The sequence below is a fragment of the Trachurus japonicus genome, chromosome 23, assembly GCF_045865225.1.
Source record: "Trachurus japonicus isolate A0001 chromosome 23, Traja_1.0".
Taxonomy (NCBI): Eukaryota; Metazoa; Chordata; class Actinopteri; order Carangiformes; family Carangidae; genus Trachurus; species Trachurus japonicus.
The window spans coordinates 22,831,006-22,848,963 of record NC_140929.1 but is presented as its reverse complement, the minus strand read 5'-3'; the positions used below and the strand labels follow the sequence as shown (position 1 = coordinate 22,848,963).

The 17,958-nt window shown below is 43.8% G+C and overlaps 1 protein-coding gene across 1 annotated transcript in view; it reads left to right on the top strand.

The window, feature by feature from the left end:
• The window catches only part of slc41a2b (solute carrier family 41 member 2b), a 48,766-nt gene that overhangs the window by 14,527 nt on the left and 16,281 nt on the right, over positions 1 to 17,958 (top strand). The window contains exons 7-8 of the mRNA XM_085769597.1: positions 11,568 to 11,715; positions 12,260 to 12,339. Of these exons, the coding sequence (XP_085625723.1) occupies positions 11,568 to 11,715; positions 12,260 to 12,339 (228 nt within the window). The remainder of the gene's footprint in view (positions 1 to 11,567; positions 11,716 to 12,259; positions 12,340 to 17,958) is intronic.

Sequence of the window (17,958 nt, the reverse complement as noted above, 5' to 3'; positions counted from 1 at the left end):
ATAATAGCAGGAACTGAGGAAACACCATCATGAATCTCATGAATTTGCACCGAGGAAACGCCGAAGGCTGCAACGCAAAGGAGAGTGATAAAAATAACTTGGTAAAATACTATAAAACAGAGGCAATGGATGGAAGAGAGGAAGCTAAATAAAATGAATACAACATAATTGAGTAATTTTAAGTAATAAAATGTTAAAAGATGAGATGTTTGGAAGTAAGTAAACAACTAGAAAAGGTGGTAATAAAATAAATACACCAAGTTAAAAGTAGGAAATTAAAAGGAAAACGATTCAGAATAAAACCTGGAATAAAAAGACTCACAAATAGATATATATGGAGAGAAATAGATGAGATAAATAAAATTCAATTAAAAGCTTGGATAAAAGGAAGGTATTGAGCTGCTTTCGTATCACTCTCTCTGTTGTCAATGTTGTTCAGCTCTTGTGCAGTGATCCAGTCCCTCAGTCGACCAGCAGAGGTCCCTCCTGCTTCACTCTGGAGCCGCTCTCCTTCTCCCCCGCTGCAGAACAGACCATCTGTTTTCATCCAACTGCACATTCCACATAATTCATGTCACACCCAGACCTGTGTCGCTGCACCACCACCACCTCGTATTACTTAATATAGAGAGAGAAAAAAAAACTGGAAACTGTTTCCCCTTGGAAAAGTGTCTTACACTTAGTGAACGCTGTCAGCTCTAATTGTATGACATAGATGCTCACCGCTGTGAAGGGAACAGTTGAGCCCTGTGAGCTAAATGTGTTAAACACACTTGAGATTTCGGCGCAGTGAGGTTTTTCTGGCTGTATCATTTCTCAGGACAGTGGCCCCGTTGTTCCCCGGGCCCCTGTCACACCGACACTCTGCCGCTAAATAGGAACTAATGCTCAGTTTACTTTCTACTAAACAGAATTTAAACCAAGCGATTATCTATGCAGCTAAGAAGCTCTAATGCCTCTAATTTTTTGAGGCGGACCACACGAGTCGAGAGGAGATGCCGGCGAGACACAGAGCGGCTGCAGGAGCCAAGTCCAGTTCGGTCTGAGGGGAGGTGGGGGGTGTTATTTATAGAGTGCTTTTAGTTTTAACAAACAGGATTGTTACAGAGTGCTTTAGCGAGAGTGCTCAACAATAGATAAAAGCAGGAATAATGAGAGCTTTTTGGGGGGGCGGAGCACAGCACACACAAACACGCAAAGTAATGGGGCCAAAACGTGTTGGCATGCACAGCGTTGTGTGTTTTGTGTGCGGATGTGGCAACAACATGGAAGAGAAGTGAATCCGTGACGTTGATGAATGGGAAGAGACGGCTGGTAGTAAAGTGAAGTAAATAAATCAGGTTGGGTCTAGACTATTAAGACACCGGCTGCACCCACGGCAGCATGATCACACACACACATCGAGTTGATCATGTTGCGCTGTTAAGACACACTGCTGCAACACAGAAAGATGAATTCTTTACCATACCCTGTGATATTTTAATTGCATTGCATAATTCATTTATTGTGATGTATGGCCACCAACTGGTGCGACGAACAGTTTTAAAGATGCAGGAATGGATTTACTCTATGCCATTTAAAGTGTATGGAAAGAAGCTGTAAACACGACACTGACATTATTACCTATTATAAAATAGTTTTGCTTAAACACAGAGCAAATGATAATTCAGTTGGAGTGATGACTGTCTGCATTGTCCCCTCTCCTTCAGCTCCGTTTGCACCAACTCCTGAGGGAGATATCAGGGCTCTTAACTGCCAAATTTTATGGCCTTTGGAAGGGCTTCAAACTTAGTCACCTGATATCGTCTCTGCAGAAAAAAATAGAATAATAACTTTATTACCTGTAACCTCACCAACACGTTGACTGATTGGCATTTTCTTATTAAACGGGGCTCCTTTAGCAGTGAATCATCTTTACTCCCTTCTTTGGCAGTTTTTTTTTTCTTTCTTTTTTTTTTTTTACATTTGCAAACTCATCCTGCGCTTTTGTGTGCACTTCAGTCATCATAAAGCATGAAGTGCTTCTCATCACTATGTGGGCCGTCGTTCGGTCCCCGCGCATTAGAGGCTTCTCGCCATTTCTCAGCTGAAGGACGGAGTTGGCAGCCGCGCCGTTCTTTGTCCTGGCACAGCGTTTTAGCAGAATGTATTCCTCCAGAGATGGAGGGGGGAATATCAATCGTTTGTTCATTGGTTAATTCAACGGGAAGGACCGAAAAGCAGCTAGTCACAGGTTATATATATTTATATATTTAAAATCGATTTAATCCTTAGTAGATATTCATGGGAGCTTGGCCGATCACCAGTGGCTCCGTAACAGCCGGTGTCAGATTCCCCCGGAGTCCACGTCTGGAACATTGCTCCGGGGGGAGGTGGGGGCACCGTGGGGCAAGGCTCTCCTTCCAAATGTGTGACTCAGTATATCTGCTTTCCCCTCTTTTTTTTTTTCTTTTTTTATTTTAGGACTAAAGTTCTGCTAGAGCTCATTATACCCTGAACTGAACTGTGGGGCCTTTCTGTTCTCCAGCTAGGAGACCATCAAGATAATAAATCTGGGACTGTTTCCTAATGACAGTTATTTAGCGCTTGGAACAGGATCCTGCTGGAAACATCTGGTGGTGGCCCTAAGCAGGTGCTTTAGCCTAATTACTTTTTCAAAATAGTTACATTGTGCTGTATTGCACTTTGTTCAAAAGAGGCGTGGCAGCAGAGAGAAAGTGGAGAAACCTTCTCTTCTTCTGCTTCCTATAATCCCCTTCCTAATATCCCTGTTTAAAGGGATAGTTCAACATTTGAGCAAATTGGCCCATTGCCATAATCCCTATATAGGAGTAGGTTCGTTACCTTTAATTGTCGGTGCAAGCTATTTTTAGAACGGCGGAGCAGAGCCGCAAGCTGCTCAGAGCTACACTACAGAGGCTAATGGGATTTCTTGGTTTCCCTCATCAAACTCATCAAATACACAATCCAACAACTCCAAAACGCTCTGGTGGACAAGTTGTGACCTGCACATTCACCACGCTATGAGATAATAACAGAACGTTACCAGAAAGAGTTGGTAAGGTAAATGCAAAGCCGGTGTCGTGCCGAAAAGAGACTGCTTGCCGAAAAACTGCCCCCAACGAGAACGCGTATTAGTGGCTTTGCATGAATTTACCTAGAAAACAACTCAGCAGCTCGTGGCTCTGCTCCGCCGTTCTAATAATAGCTTGCACCGACAATTAAAGGTAACAAACCTACTCCTAAAACTATAGGGATTATGGCAATGGGCCAATTTGCCAAAATGTTGAAATATCCCTTTAAAACACATGCAGTTGGAATGCAGACCTGGCTGGATTAAAAGCAATGTCCTCTTCTCCTGTTACTTTAACCATGACTTGGTGATGCTGAGGAAAAGTTGCGAGGCAGACACACACAGATCCCCAAATGCCAAATTCTAGCAGCATCTACTGTAAATGATGATGGAGCGAAACATTTCTGCCACGGAAAAAAAAAAATCTCCTTTTCCATTTGTTCTGCTGGTGTATCTCACAGTCAGGAAATGGAGACTCTGGGAAACAACCTTTTCCATTTTCGAGAATTCAACCAGCTCATGACGGCGACTCTTGAAACCCTGTCAGTCGGTGAAAAAGGACATATTTATTTATTATTATAGTCACGGAGGAGCAGACCGCTCTCCAATCCCCATCATTTACCGGCTCAGGGAAAGGGTATGGTCCTAAAGGAATAGTTTTACATTTTAAGGAAATATTTTTAGAGAAGATTATTGTCTCTGTCCTATCGGTAGAACCAGCAGTGGTGGATTTGGGAGATTTTGAAAATATTATCTTGATACAGTCCAGCTCAAACATTGATACTGATAGTGTTGCAGGGGTGCATCGCATAACAGAATGATTGTATTGTATTTCTCACCCACCAAGACATAGTGTCATCGTAAGCAAAGCAGTGAAATGAAATGAAACTGAAAAGATATTGATATCAAATTCAACTTTATTTTATTTATATAGCAATTTTCCTGCTTGGAGCAACACAAAGTGCTTCACAAGATTAAAAACATTACAAGAAAAGAAAAACAAATCCATCCCTCCTGCCCCATATATCGTCAGATATCATCATATTCAATACGGTCCAAAGCAAATCTTATTTGTTGCACAGAAGTTATGTGCAGGACTTTCTCTTGTCGGGTGTAGTGACCTCCTGGAGTTATTATGCAGATTTGTTTCCTGTCTTTATTCTCATCTAAGTCAACTGGCTGAATGCTGCTTCTTCTCCTGTATGTGCAGATAAAGTAAACAGGACACTGTTAACTGCACTGAGAGCAGCTTGCACTAAAGAAACAAGGGCGCTAAAAGATGAGTCAGGACTGACACCTTTACCACGGATGACATTATGTCACATGGATCAACCCAAGTGTAATCTTTACTGATTGAGTTGAGTCTCTAACTGGAGAGCCGTGTTAATCTGAACGTGATGATAATTATCGCTAATAGCAAAATTAGAGAAATTTAAAAAAATGTTATTTTAATGCAGTCCAGCTCAAATATTGATACTAGTATTGCAGAGAGGCCTGTATCACGTAACAAATCGTTGAAGATACTGATATCATCATACTCAATGTTGTCCGAAGCCTACAGTATGTGCAGGACATTCTCTTGTCTGGGTGTTGTGACCTCTTGGAGTTATTAAACAGTCACCTATCCTTAGTGTTTTTAGCTTTACAACCCTTTTATAAATTGTGTACTTTATATATTTATGCTATTGGTTGTTGCGTAATCTTGTATATTTTCTGTCCTGTCTCACATGTTCTACGTCTGGTATGTTCTTTTAGCTCCCCATTGCTGCACAGCCAATTGCCCCACTAGGGACAAATAAAGTGATTGAGATTGAGATTAGCAGGGTTCCCACTCTTTTCTTGAAATCATTTTCAAGGGAATGTGGGAACCTTGGATTAGGCATCTTTGTTTCCCCCCAGTTTCCCGTCTTTATTCTGATCTGAGTCAACTGGCTGAATGCTGCTTCTTCTTCTCCTGTATGCACAGATAAAGGCACTTGTGTTAATTGCACTGAGAGCAGCTTGCACTAAAGAAACGAGGGCGTTAAAAGATGAGTCAGGACTGACACCTTTACCACGGATGACATTATGTCTCATGGATCAACCCAAGTGTAATCTTCACTGATTGAGTTGAGTCTCTAACTAGTGAGCCGTTAATCTGAACGTGCTGATATCACTTATTGCAAATTAAAGTGAGATTATTTTCCTCAAAAGCCACATTATCTGAGATTTCTTTTTTTGTGGTCTAGTTTTAAGAACTTGAATGTATTAGTTAAAAGTGTGTTTAAAAATGTGCATATTCCCAAATAAATCTGCATTTATTTTGGAAATATGCAAATGTGCAAGTTGGTAGCGAGGGGGGGGGGGGGGGGTCTCTTGGGCTGCAGGCAGAGTATAAGATACGATGTGTATTCAGCTCTGTGCACTTCATGTAATGGATGTACTTGTGTGCACACAGATCCACTGAGAGCGGGGAGAATGAGAGGTCAAGATGGGCCTGAGATTTTTTTATGCCCTGAGCCCACGTTGAGTTCATCTGGCCATGACTGAACATTAAGAGAGTTTTCAAACATGTCAGATTCTGCTACTCCCTGACCTAAATCAAGCTCGGCTCATTTTCACGGGGTGTTTCGCGAAGACAAATCTCCCATGCCGCAGCTGGTGCTCGATCAACATTAAACACTTGGAGGGAAAATGGAGAAAGATTGAATATTCAATTAAATTATCATTATGTAGCACAAGATTTTATAACGCAGTAACAGATGTAGTCCTTTTTCTTGTGCTCACAAAAACCAAAAGTTGAATGAATAACTAATTAAGTCATGATAGTCAAACCACTGAGGGTGAATTCAGTGGTTGGTAGGAAAGGAGCTGCTCCGGTGGCTGCAGGTACAGTACGCCTGTATGGTTCAGCTGAAGGCAGCAGGATGAACAGGCTGTGGGTGGGTGGGCTCTGTGAAGGCACCTCAGCTCCCTGATATCACTGAAGGCAAGTTTTATCACCCGCTGCAGAGACCTACTAGTGCATGTCACGCTCCACCAGGATGCATTCAAATGCTCTGCAAAAACTTGGCACTGGAATTTAGCTTTTTAAAAGAAAAAGTTTTTCACCCTGGAGAAGTGTGATGAGTGTATTGTTTATCCCCACAAAGCCAAAACTGTTATTTATTCCCCTCCCGATATAAACTCTCCAGCCGATGATGGCGTCGTCGTTGTGAAACTCCAAAGCAGAGTTCTCTCCGTGTCTGGGAATGCTGCCGTGATTGTGCGATTGTGTGAAGAGGAAGGGGCTGAGTGGAGGAGGTGCGACTGCCAGTCTGAACCGTCTGGGGTCTGCTGTTTTGCGAGGAAGTCCAAAAATCCATTTGCGGAGTGTGATGCTCGGTGCTCCGGGGGAGGTTGTTCTGAGCCCAAAGAAAAACAAGTACTATTTGAAAAAGCATGTTTGCATCCCTGCTCTACTTGTTTTTACAATCGGTTGCTTCTTAAAATCTCACGCAGTCGGCTCCACGGAGGTCAACAGGGACTAAACTGCGAACCGTTTCCATTGCTTCGAAAACAAGATGCGTTCAACAACCACGTCTTTCAAAACAGATGAAACAGTTTTCTCACTCAAACTCAACCACCACCGGACCTCGGCGGATCATCACCCCCATTTTCACATTTATAAACAATTTAGTTTACATCCAGAACCAAACAAAACACCAAAGCACCCACCGTCATTTAACTCACATTTCCAAATGTACTGTTATGTGTAACAAACGTCCACATGTATTTGTTATTTTTGTCAGTTAAAACCTATTGAACATTTCTAGGTCATAGAGTTACTGTATGTGTAACACTTCCCCTTACCAGGAGACAAATGATGTCATTAGCCGGGTTTCTGTTGCAGCTTTGCACAAAATAGAGGCAATTTTGGGGTTTTTTTTGTTTTTGTTTTAGAAAGGCTCATAGAACAGTTATGCAAGTGCATAAATCTGTATGTATAATTCCAACTAGATGTGAGGATGCATCTCCAGCTGCCCCACTCCTCAACTGGAACTGGCTCCCTGGAGCCTGATATGACAGGTGTCATCATTTGAATATGAAAAAACGGTCTATTTTAGATTTCTGCTAGTTTAAAAAACCCTCATACGAGCATATACACTTTTTTTTTAAAGGGGATAGTTCAACATTTTGGCAAACTGGCCCATTGCCACAATCCCTATAGTCATAGCAGTAGGTTCGCTACTTTTAATTGTCGGTGCAAGCTGTTTTTAGAACAGCAGAGCAGAGCCACGAGCTGCTCAGAGCTACGCTACGGAGGCTAGTGGAATTTCTTGTTTTCCCTCATCACATTTAGTCCATGAGCCAAGACCCAAAAATTGGCCTCCCGCAATCGAACGGGTGGGCAATTTCTAGTTTGTTTTTTTGACTTGGTAGACATCTCTAGTGAACAGTTTGGCATGATAACCATTGCAAACAGGTAGCTTAGTGGTGGTTATCATGTGTTGAATAGGTGTACCGGTAGAGTGGAAACTTGAAAACTGTGTATAGCGCTTGTTCGGTATTATGCTGTTTGTTGACCACTCAGTGCCTAAATCACTTCAAGGATGTTTTTCTCTTTTATCAAGACCCTACTGTAATAATAACAGACTCACCTCAGGAATATGTGAATGAAAATGTGATAAAAATTAGAACATACACATGAAATAGCCAACGTTTTTAGAGTGTTTTACTTTTCATTCAATAACAAGAACAAACAAATACTTTTTTACACAATTAAAATCAACTAAAGAGCTTGCTCCTTCTGTCACAAATAATGTGGAGCATACTGCCAGTACAGTATTTCAAGTGTCCCTCAACGACCTACGCCTGGCCAACAGCCTGAACGAGTTCTACTGCTGCTTTGAAAGACAATGGGACAGACCTGATATCCCCCACACCTCCGACCACCAGCCATCGATCAGCAACAGCTCCTCCACACCTGGATCACCTACACAGCCCCACACCCAAGTGCCACCCTCCCCCTACACCTCTCACACCTCTCTCCATCATAGAAATCAAATCAAATCAAAGAAGGAGAGGTGAAGAGACTGTTTAAACGGCGGAACCCGTGCAAAGCTGCAGGCCCAAACTCTAGCCGTTTTCCTACTAACATCAGCGGGTCGACGCAGGTTTTTTAAATGCGGGTCGACCCGCTAACAATCGGCATTTGGCTCCTTTCCCATTGACCAAAATGAGCCGGGTCTGTCTGTCTAACCCCCGCATAAACCAGTCGCCCCGCTTTCATTCGCAGTTCGAGAAACACCGTGTCATGCCCCAGCCACCCGCCACGGAGGACAGCGAGTCTGCCGCGGCCGCCTTATGATGGACGTCCGCGGCACAACATGTCAGTTAAACAGACTGTCGCTTCTTTTTTTTCAATCTTTTTTGGTCAGTGTTCTTTGATCTTCAAATCCCAGTCTTGAATGCAAGCAGAGCTTTGTTTTGGTAGCCTACGTGAGACGCGACTGGTGCGATGATGTGGCATCACGTAACGCCCAATGTCATCACATAAATTAGCGGGTTGAGCCGGGTCTGGTGTTCCCACTGCAAGCCGATCAGAGCAGAGCCGATTGAAGGCGATTTTAACCCGCGTCGCTTGCCGAGTCATTTGACGCGGGTCGACGGGGGGGCATACATCAGTCTGACTGAAAAGTCCGACGGCTCATTTCTCCGACTACGCCAGGATACAGTTTGTGGACTTCAGCTCTGCCTTCAATACAATCATCCCAGCTCTGCTCTGTGACAAGCTCTCCCAGCTTAATGTGCCTGACTCCATGTGCAGGTGGATTACGGACTTCCTGACTGACAGACGGTAGTTCGTGAGGCTGGGGAAACATGTCTCTGACACCCAGACCATCAGCACTGGATCCCCCCAAGGTTGCGTCCTTTCTCCTCTGCTGTTCTCCCTGTACACCATCAGCTGCACATCTGGACACCAGTCTGTCAAGCTCCTGAAATTTGCTGACACCACCCTCATCGGCCTCATCTCTGATGGGGACGAGTTGGCTCGTTGGCCTACAGCAGTGAGACGGACCCTCTGGTGTCATTGTGCAGCATGAACAACCTGGAGCTGAACACTCTGAAGACAGTGGAGATGATAGTGCACTTCAGAAAGGACCCACCTGCCCTCCCCCCTGTCATCCTCTGTGACTCTACAGCGACCCTGGTTGAGTCCTTCTGCTTCCTGGGCACCACCATCTCCCAGGAGCTCCAATGGGAGCAGAACATCAGCTCCCTCACCAAGAAGCCTCAGCAGAGGATAGGCTATACTTCCTGCTGCAGCTGAAGAAGTTTCACCTCCCTGTGAAGATGCTGGTGAACTTTTACACTGCCACCACTGAATCCATCCTCACATCCTCCATGACAGTCTGGTGTGCTGCAGCTACAGCCAGAGACAAGGCCAAACTGCAGCGTGTCATTCACTCTGCCCAGAGGGTGATCGGCTGCAGCTTGCCATCTCTTCAAGAGCTGTACATCTCTAGGACCAGAGCCAGAATAGCTGCTGACCCCTCTCACCCTGGACACAAACTCTTCCAGCCCCTCCCCTCTGGCAAAAGGCTCCGGTCCATCCGGACCAGGACCTCACGCCACAAGAACAGTTTCTTCCTCTCTGCAGTCAGCCTAATGAACAATGCCCCAGTTCCCCCTAAATAACCCTAAACCTATCATGTAATGCTATAATGTTAATGTCATCTTTACTCACTACATCTTAGCCTTCTTAACCTTGGATGTATATATAAACCATTAAAAATGTTCCCTGTATAATGTGATTTCACAAAAGTCCTCTGCTACTTCCCGCTAACAGCAGTATTAAAGCCGATTTTCCCCCTCGCTCCCTCATGCACCCAGTGGAATTAGCGCCAACTAGTGGTGCAAACAAATATTATCTGCAGGGCCTTTCTCTAACTGCAAAGGCGCTCTAAATCATCAGTAGTGGCACACAAATTATGAAATGTGCAACATCGGAGAATGGCCATAATTGGTGTATATGGCATTTTTATGGTCCAAATAGTGAATGCATGATAAATATTGTTAAGCTACTCTTGTGCGAAGGTTATCATACCAATTAATAAACTGGACATATATAGGAATAATAAAATAGCAACAAGAATTTGCCCACCCTTTCGATTGCGATTGGTGGTCTGGCTCATGGACTAATTCATCAAATACACAATCCAACAACTCCAAAACGCTCTCCAAAAAAAAACTGCCCCCGACGGGAACGCATGAATTTGCCTCAAAAACAACTCTGTGGCAATGACAATGAGTCAATTTGCCAAAATGTTGAACTATCCCTTTAAATTTCAGGTGTTTTACAATTTCAAATGGTACAATAGGTCAAAGAATACTTTTATCCCCAATAAGGGGCGATTTGTTATACAGACCTCCTTTATACATTTGCAGTAGTATTCATTGGTTTGCACTCATCTATAAAACTCTCCTCGGTCATTCACCTCCATATTTAAGCCAGCTACTGTCTCCAATACCAACAGCCAAGTACAACACATAGTCATCACACTATATCACACTACATATCCTTGCTTTGGACGACCTCCTTCTCATTTGCTGCATCAAATGAATGGAAGCTATTAAAAAACACTAAAGCTGGATGGTTTTGTGTGGAATTCTTTTTTTTTTCCCGTCTTATTTCAGTCTGACTCAGATTGCTGCTTAATGGGTTTTAATGTTTCTCCCTGTTCCCCTACAAGTGTTTTATGGCAAGAATTTAGTTCTTAATGTCTTGCCTGGTAAAATAAAGGTTAAAAAAACAAAAAACAAATACAGCCAGCAGTCTCACACATATAAAACAAAACATACAAAACAAAACATACAATGTCATGGCAGAAGCACAGCAACATTCAAAAGTTAAAGAGCATTATTCAGCAGGCCAGTGGCAGTCAGAACAAAAGAGTCCCTCACCCTGTTGGTCCTGCAGGTAACTTGGCTGTAACCTGAACTCAGGCTGAACCTGCAGAGGATGTCTGGGATCAGCCAGGAGTGACCGGGACTTTTTTAAGATCCCAGCCTGGTTCAGTACAAGGACACCAGAGCAATTTTAAGTGTCTGACCCATACCAACTGATAAATGGAAAAGTCAAAACAGATAAAACAAGAATAAAACATTTGTGCTGTCCACATTAAAAGCAGAAAGTTTTCAGGAAAAGTACTGGTACATCCTCTGGTCGTCTCTCTTGAGATGTGGATCCAGTGTTTCGCTGCAGTAGTTCAGGATGTAATATGTAAAGAGAAGCATGTGAACAGTTTCAAACTAATAAACTCAGTGTAGTGAAATGTACAAAGTACTGAAGAATGTATAATTTAGATAGCATTACTAATACCCCAAAATTGTACTGGCACCAATACTGACACATCTCAAACAGCACTTGTGTGTGTGTGTGGCTTCCCTGTCATTTCCCCCGCTGCAGTAAAGCTCCCAAACTACCACCCCGAGAGGAAAAATAAATGAGTCTCTTCTCCCTTCTCCCCAGATTCCTACCCGTACGTGTCGTCACTGGTCTGTGCCTTCTTCATGTGTCTGACTCCTCTGTGGATCGTCATCTCCTCCAAGCACCCAGCCAGCCGCACCCTGCTCTACTCGGGATGGGAGCCAGTCATCACCGCCATGGTCATCAGCAGGTGTGTGTGTGTGTTGTGTTTGTGTTTGTGTATATGTGTGCTTAGTCTTCAAAGGGGAAGGAACAGCTCCTCTGCGTCTGGCTCGCTTGATGACTCACCCCCCCCTCCCCAAACAAATTGCAGCACCCGAGCACATGCACCCTCGGGTCCCCTTGAGCCTGGCAGCTTTAACAGATGCAGCCGGCGGGGAAGGGAATGGCTGGTGTGGCTCACCTGCACTCTCTCTCGCTCCCTCTGCCAGTGGGAGTGCAGGTGATGCCACATTTCTCAGGCTCTTTAATAAGGGGGGCGGGGGGGACATACAAATATTGGTTCTGGATACAGGAGCTGAAAAACAAATGGGAAATCCCTCTCTCCCTGTCTTGTCTTTCTCATTCAGTACAGCCAGATGAGTGTCATTTATTAAGGAGCGAACAGATCCACTGTGGACGGCATTTAGATGGAGACAAAGCTCTGTTGCTCTCTCCGTGCCCCTTTGTGTCTCACACACACACACACACACTGGAACACCAGTAAACAGTCTAATTATGTTGTGTTTCTGCAGCATTGGAGGACTCATCCTGGACAAAACAGTGTCTGACCCAAATCTGGCTGGCATCGTAGTGTACACCCCTGTCATCAATGGTGAGTCACAGAATTAGCGTCTCTTCTTTCTTCCTTCTCTCTAAACGGAGACAATTTGATTCGCAATTGCTTTTTTTCCCCTGGGGCATCAACAGACAAGGAGAATCTGGTCAACGATTTCAACTGAGGTTTTAAAATAACAGCTTCCAAAAAGTCCTTGGGGATTTGGAAAAGACATATACATATGTATATGCAAAAACAACTTCTTTTGTTCTATATTTCTCCTCTGTGTTGGTGCAAATGGTCAATGTTGGATAGAGCACACCTCCACATGGCTGAGCTGAATGCTGAGTGCTTAGATGTACCCACGTTCACCCTTACCTCTGTATACACATTGAGATATGGATGGATGGATGGATGGATACACTGTAGATAGATGGATGGATAGATACACTATAGATAGATAGATAGATAGATAGATAGATAGATAGATAGATAGATAGATAGATAGATAGATAGATAGATAGATAGATAGATAGATAGATAGATAGCATCAGAAACTAGACTGACATTTAATGAAATGTTATTAATCTCTGTCTCTGAACAGAGATAATGATTGTCCAGGGAAGGTTAAGTCACACTGAATCTAAAAATGTGTCCATCATGTGTGACTGATATGAATTGCAGCATTCGGGAGCAAAGGGTTTTAAAGCGCATTATCCTCCAGATGGAGTATGCTGCAGTCACTGCTGCTGCTGCTGCTGTTTGCCGACTGTCTTGGTTTGTTTTCTGGTGAACTCAATAATCTGTTACACCTTGAGGCAGTGTCTTCAAATTTGGCCCGAGCGTTCGTCTGGACCGGAAAATAAACTGATTAGATTTTCGTGGTCAAAGGTCAGGGGCGTGGTGACCTCATAAAGCCCAATTTTAGCCATGTGCAAGGGAATCCTTCATCACATAATCCCTCGATTTTGGTGGTTAAAGGTAACTATTTACTGAGCTGGTTGGTTATTTTTCAAAAAAAGAAATACAGCATTTCATTCAACTGATATGTGGTTATAACAGAATGAAATGAAATGAAAACAACATTTAATTATTAATAGAGTACTTATTTATAATCCCACCAGTTCCCCCATTGTTTATTGATAAAAATAAATGGTTCAACACGTAGTTTCACGTCTCATAGTTTTACCTATCAGACAAAAACAAGCTGTTCAGCTCAGAAGTTTGGTCACTGCCTGCCTCATTTATCCTGCTCAGTTTTGTAATTAATGCAAGTCTATGACCCTTCGAGCTGTGATAGAAATAAAGTGTACTCACAAGATGGATGGTGCACAATAGAGTCTATTTGTCTTGTGCTGCGCAGCTTCCCGGTGTCGATGCATGTGAGAGTGGAAAACCGAGGAAGCAAATGTGCTCAGTCAACAACGCCGGATAAATGAGGGTCACTTAAAAAAACAAAGACTGTGGATGCTCATCAGCATAAATATGTTAGCTAATAAGACGGGTTCAGGCAGTCGGCCGCAGTCCGTCTGTCTCCACTTCATAAAACTGGTCTCCTTCCATTCCCTCTTGCTTCCATCTCCCACTAACAGGCTCAGCCACGGTTGCCAGGGCGCTGGCACCTCCACAACAAGAGATAAGATTTTAATTAAATGGCATTAATGAGAGACATTTAACGAGATGGAGTACGATTCTGACTCTAATTGGTTTTCCGTTGAGACGTTTCCTGGACACAAAACAGCTGTGGGGGGAGCCGAGCGAGCGCGTTGGTTTTTTCCGAAGGAAGGATGTTTTATTTCGTGTGTGTGTTTGTGTTCGCCGGTGAAACAAACGCATCTCTACAAACTTTTCAGCTGTCATTGATTTATAACATTTTTTAAACACAAAGAAAGAGAACAGCCAGGTGATTTTTCTCGACAGGTCATGTCCTAATAAAAAGGACATTTCAGCAGAGGGCGCGGGCGAGACGGAGACGGTGAAAGGATGCTTGGTGGATGTTTGAATAGAAAGGAGTGGGGCCGGGAGACGTGGAGATGTGGAGAGCTTGTTTAAAAAAAAAAAGAAAGAAAGAAGAAGACAGGTTAAATGAAAAATAGATGGAGAACAGCTTCTTTTTATCTCTCTGACCTCCACTACTTCATTTTAATACATTTATGTAATGGGAGGGTATCTATGGCTGCTTAGACTATATTAATATTTAAGGTCTTAAAAGGTGTTGTGATACCGAGGGAGTGTCTGCGAGTTAATTTCCTGTTGTATCTATTCTTATTCAGCCCATTCCTATAGCTACAGTATGTCAGGTCAGAAATGGGCTGCTGTGTTTTCTGCCTCTGTGTTGATGCTATACATTTTTTATGAAGCCGTTTGATCTGACTTTCTCAACATGCACACATCATAATATATAACTCATCTTGTTGTGTAGTGTTCCTCCAGATAGCACTAAGCTGAGTCTTTAATCTTTGCCGCGTCTGCCTTCTCTTCTTTCCTTATGTTATTTGTTTTGAGATAAGGTGTCTGCTTACTTTACATCTCACATCCACCCAATGGTTTTTCAGAGTCTTCATTTAGAGCTGCTCCAATAAAAACAAAGAGAAATTAAACCTGGAGTGGAGCTGGAATGAAATGAGCATGGAGACAGTTCCTGTGACCCCCCCCTCACCCTCACCCTCCAGGCGACTGAGACCCCCTGCAGTTCCCCATGTACGCAGACCCTCCTCATCCTCATTCCCTCTGTCAAACCCAGTGACCTGAATAAGCTGGATCGTCCCCAAAACCTCCTGCACTCCACCTCTGCCCCCTCATCCTCCACCTTGTTACCCCCCCCTTGCTGTTTTGACACACAAAAAAAAGAAAAAAAGAAGAAGTTCAGATTTGCTTTTCATCACGTCCATTTAAAACAGTCCTGTGGTTACGTCCCGCTGGATAAGATGATTTAAAAACCACAAGCAGACCTTTTTCCTCGCAAGACATTTCGACTTGTCGCAGCAGGAAAAGCTCAGATATAAATAATAATAATTCCATTTAGCTGTCTGGGTTTCAGAGGCCATGCTGCTTCTCGCCGCGACACCGTCATGACTTACGGAGCCGCCGCAATGTCGACCGTGAAACGCGGAGGTGGGAGCGAGCTGATATGGGAGCCGCATCAGTTCAAACGCTGCAGGGGAGATGACATTTATAGATGGCACCATGAAGCGAAGTCAGTTTGTCCAAACACCGCATGAAAAGATGACTCCCCGGTGTCGGGGGAAACTCGGCAAGCAGAGGACAGAGACACACTGAAGGAATCACACAAGATGAGAAAATGTAGGAGATGTAAGGAAATCACAATATGAAATATCAAAAGGGGGCTGGGGCTATTTCTTGGGGAATTAGGGTTCAGTACGCACAGATTTTGAGTGTTAGTTGCCAGGTTTGGTTTCTTTATGTCCACAACTAAGAGCCACATCTTATCAGCTGCATGTACAGTGTGTGAAGGGCAGGTGTGTGAGGTGAGATGACAAAGTCAGACGGGGGCGGGTGGGGGGGCGGGGGCAGAGCCAGTCTGGGTGCTCAGTGTTGTGTCTGTCTCCAGGCCCGGCAGCGCTTCCAGGAGTGTTTGTAATGCTCCAATAAAATGTCACCAGGCAGACAAAGAGCCACAATAGATTGATATAAGTGGACGTCTGCCTGAGGCGTTTGCAGTGTCTAATTGAATATACTCATCACAATAACAAGCCTGTTTTGTGAGCCAGAGGGGGGGTTGGAAGTCGGGGACACACACACAGCCAGTCTGGTTAGTGTTTTTTTGGTTACAGTCTAGAGCCGAAGCGGAAGAGAAGCTCGCCATGGGAACTCAATTTAGAAAAAAGTGAATGGGAGTCCAAATTTTATTTTGTGATCCGATTGAATTGTGTCATAAGAAAAATATATGACCTTAACCTCTTTAAAGAGATAGTTCAACATTTTGGCAAATTGGCCCATTGCCATAATCCCTATAGTTGTAGGACTAGGTTCGTTACCTTTAATTGTCGGTGCAAGCTATTTTTAGAACGGCGGAGCAGAGCCGCGAGCTGCTCAGAGCTACGCTACGGAGGCTAATGGAATTTCTTGGTTTCCGTCATCAAACTCATCAAATACACAATCCAACAACTCCAAAACACTCTCGTGGTTGTTGCAATGGGCCAATTTGCCAAAATGTTGAACTATCCCTTTAAAACATCGCATTTTAATGCCAAAAACTCAGCAGAAGACTCAACGGCAACAGAATAATTTATGTTGTGAGAAGACCGCTCTACGGCCTACAGTACAAGATCGGGTGTCCCACAAAAGATCCGTCTTTCTGGTTATGGATTTTATTTTATAATAGTTCATATATTTTTCTCATAGCACAATTCAATCGGATCACGAAAGTCCCATGGCGAGCGTTACTTCCTGCTTCCGCTGAGGCTCTTGATACAGTTGCTCAAAGCCAAGCTACATATAGGGGAGATGTGTTTACCTGCTGCACGGCGAGAGTTTGGATGATGCATTTTTTATGATTGTGAATAAAGAGAGCTCTTTTTTTCTCTGCACTGCTCAGGTCCACTCTGAACAAGACATAAAGACACACTTAGAGAATCCTCCTCCTCTACCGAGCCTGCTCCGTGCCCATCTGTCTGCTCGCACGTCGTTTTAAAAAATCTGCAAGTATGCGAGTCCTCCTGCAGGTGGCTTTAGTCACCAGACTGTGGCTCAGAGGATGAAAGGCACAGGAAGTCAGTCTGTGTCTCGCCCGCTGAAGGGGAAGGTGCGAGAGCCGCGGCGTGTGAAAGTCAAGCACTCTTCGTCTGCTCCATGTTAATTAAAATCTGACATGAGGAAAGTAGAACCGCAAAGCTGTTTTTAAAACCTGGGAAACGGCTGCAATCATTTCACCAGAATTGTTTGGGAAGGTTTGGAGGAAAAAAAAGAAGTCCAAAGCTTTGATCAAATGACGTCCAGTCCACTTCTCCTCATGTGACCCTCCAAAAGCTCCGGTGCAACACCAGCTCCATATTTTGTTAAGACTTTAGTACAAAGCAATGCTATTGCAATATTTCTCAAGAGGCCTGAGGATGCAAATCAGGGCGGTGAAAAGCCAAAATGCAAAGATGAAAGTCCATTAAAAACAGAATATAGTGTGGGAGATTTGAGCTTTGTCTTGTTTTTTTGTTTTTTTTTACCACCAGTGATTATCTTGCAGCCCCTTCAGCTACATTTCTAGCTGTGTGTTGAAGTAATTGCCAAGCTCTTACATAAAGCCACCGTAGCTACACTGCACTGCAGCTGATGTGTAGCCTACAGCATATAAAAATAGACGTACGGCATGGTATGGACATGGGCTTCTTATGTTCTCTCCCACTGGTTTTTGATGCCTGTTACTGTTCATGGCAAAGACAAGATGAGGAAAGTTGAAGGTTTAATAAGATTCGTCCTCCTTACCAGCTTGTTAAGTCACACACACACACACACACACACATCCTGATCGCTGGCTCTCTGGGCCCTATTTTCGTGCAACGACCAGCCTAAGCAGCGCTCCAACAGTGTGACAATTTCCTGACTCTGAAATTCACTTTGTGCATCTGTGTAGCGCTTTGGTGCCAAGCACAGAGTGCACAGCGTGTACCCTGGCAGGAATCAGTATGCAAACTCCGTGGAATAACTCGGTTTTCTGCATTG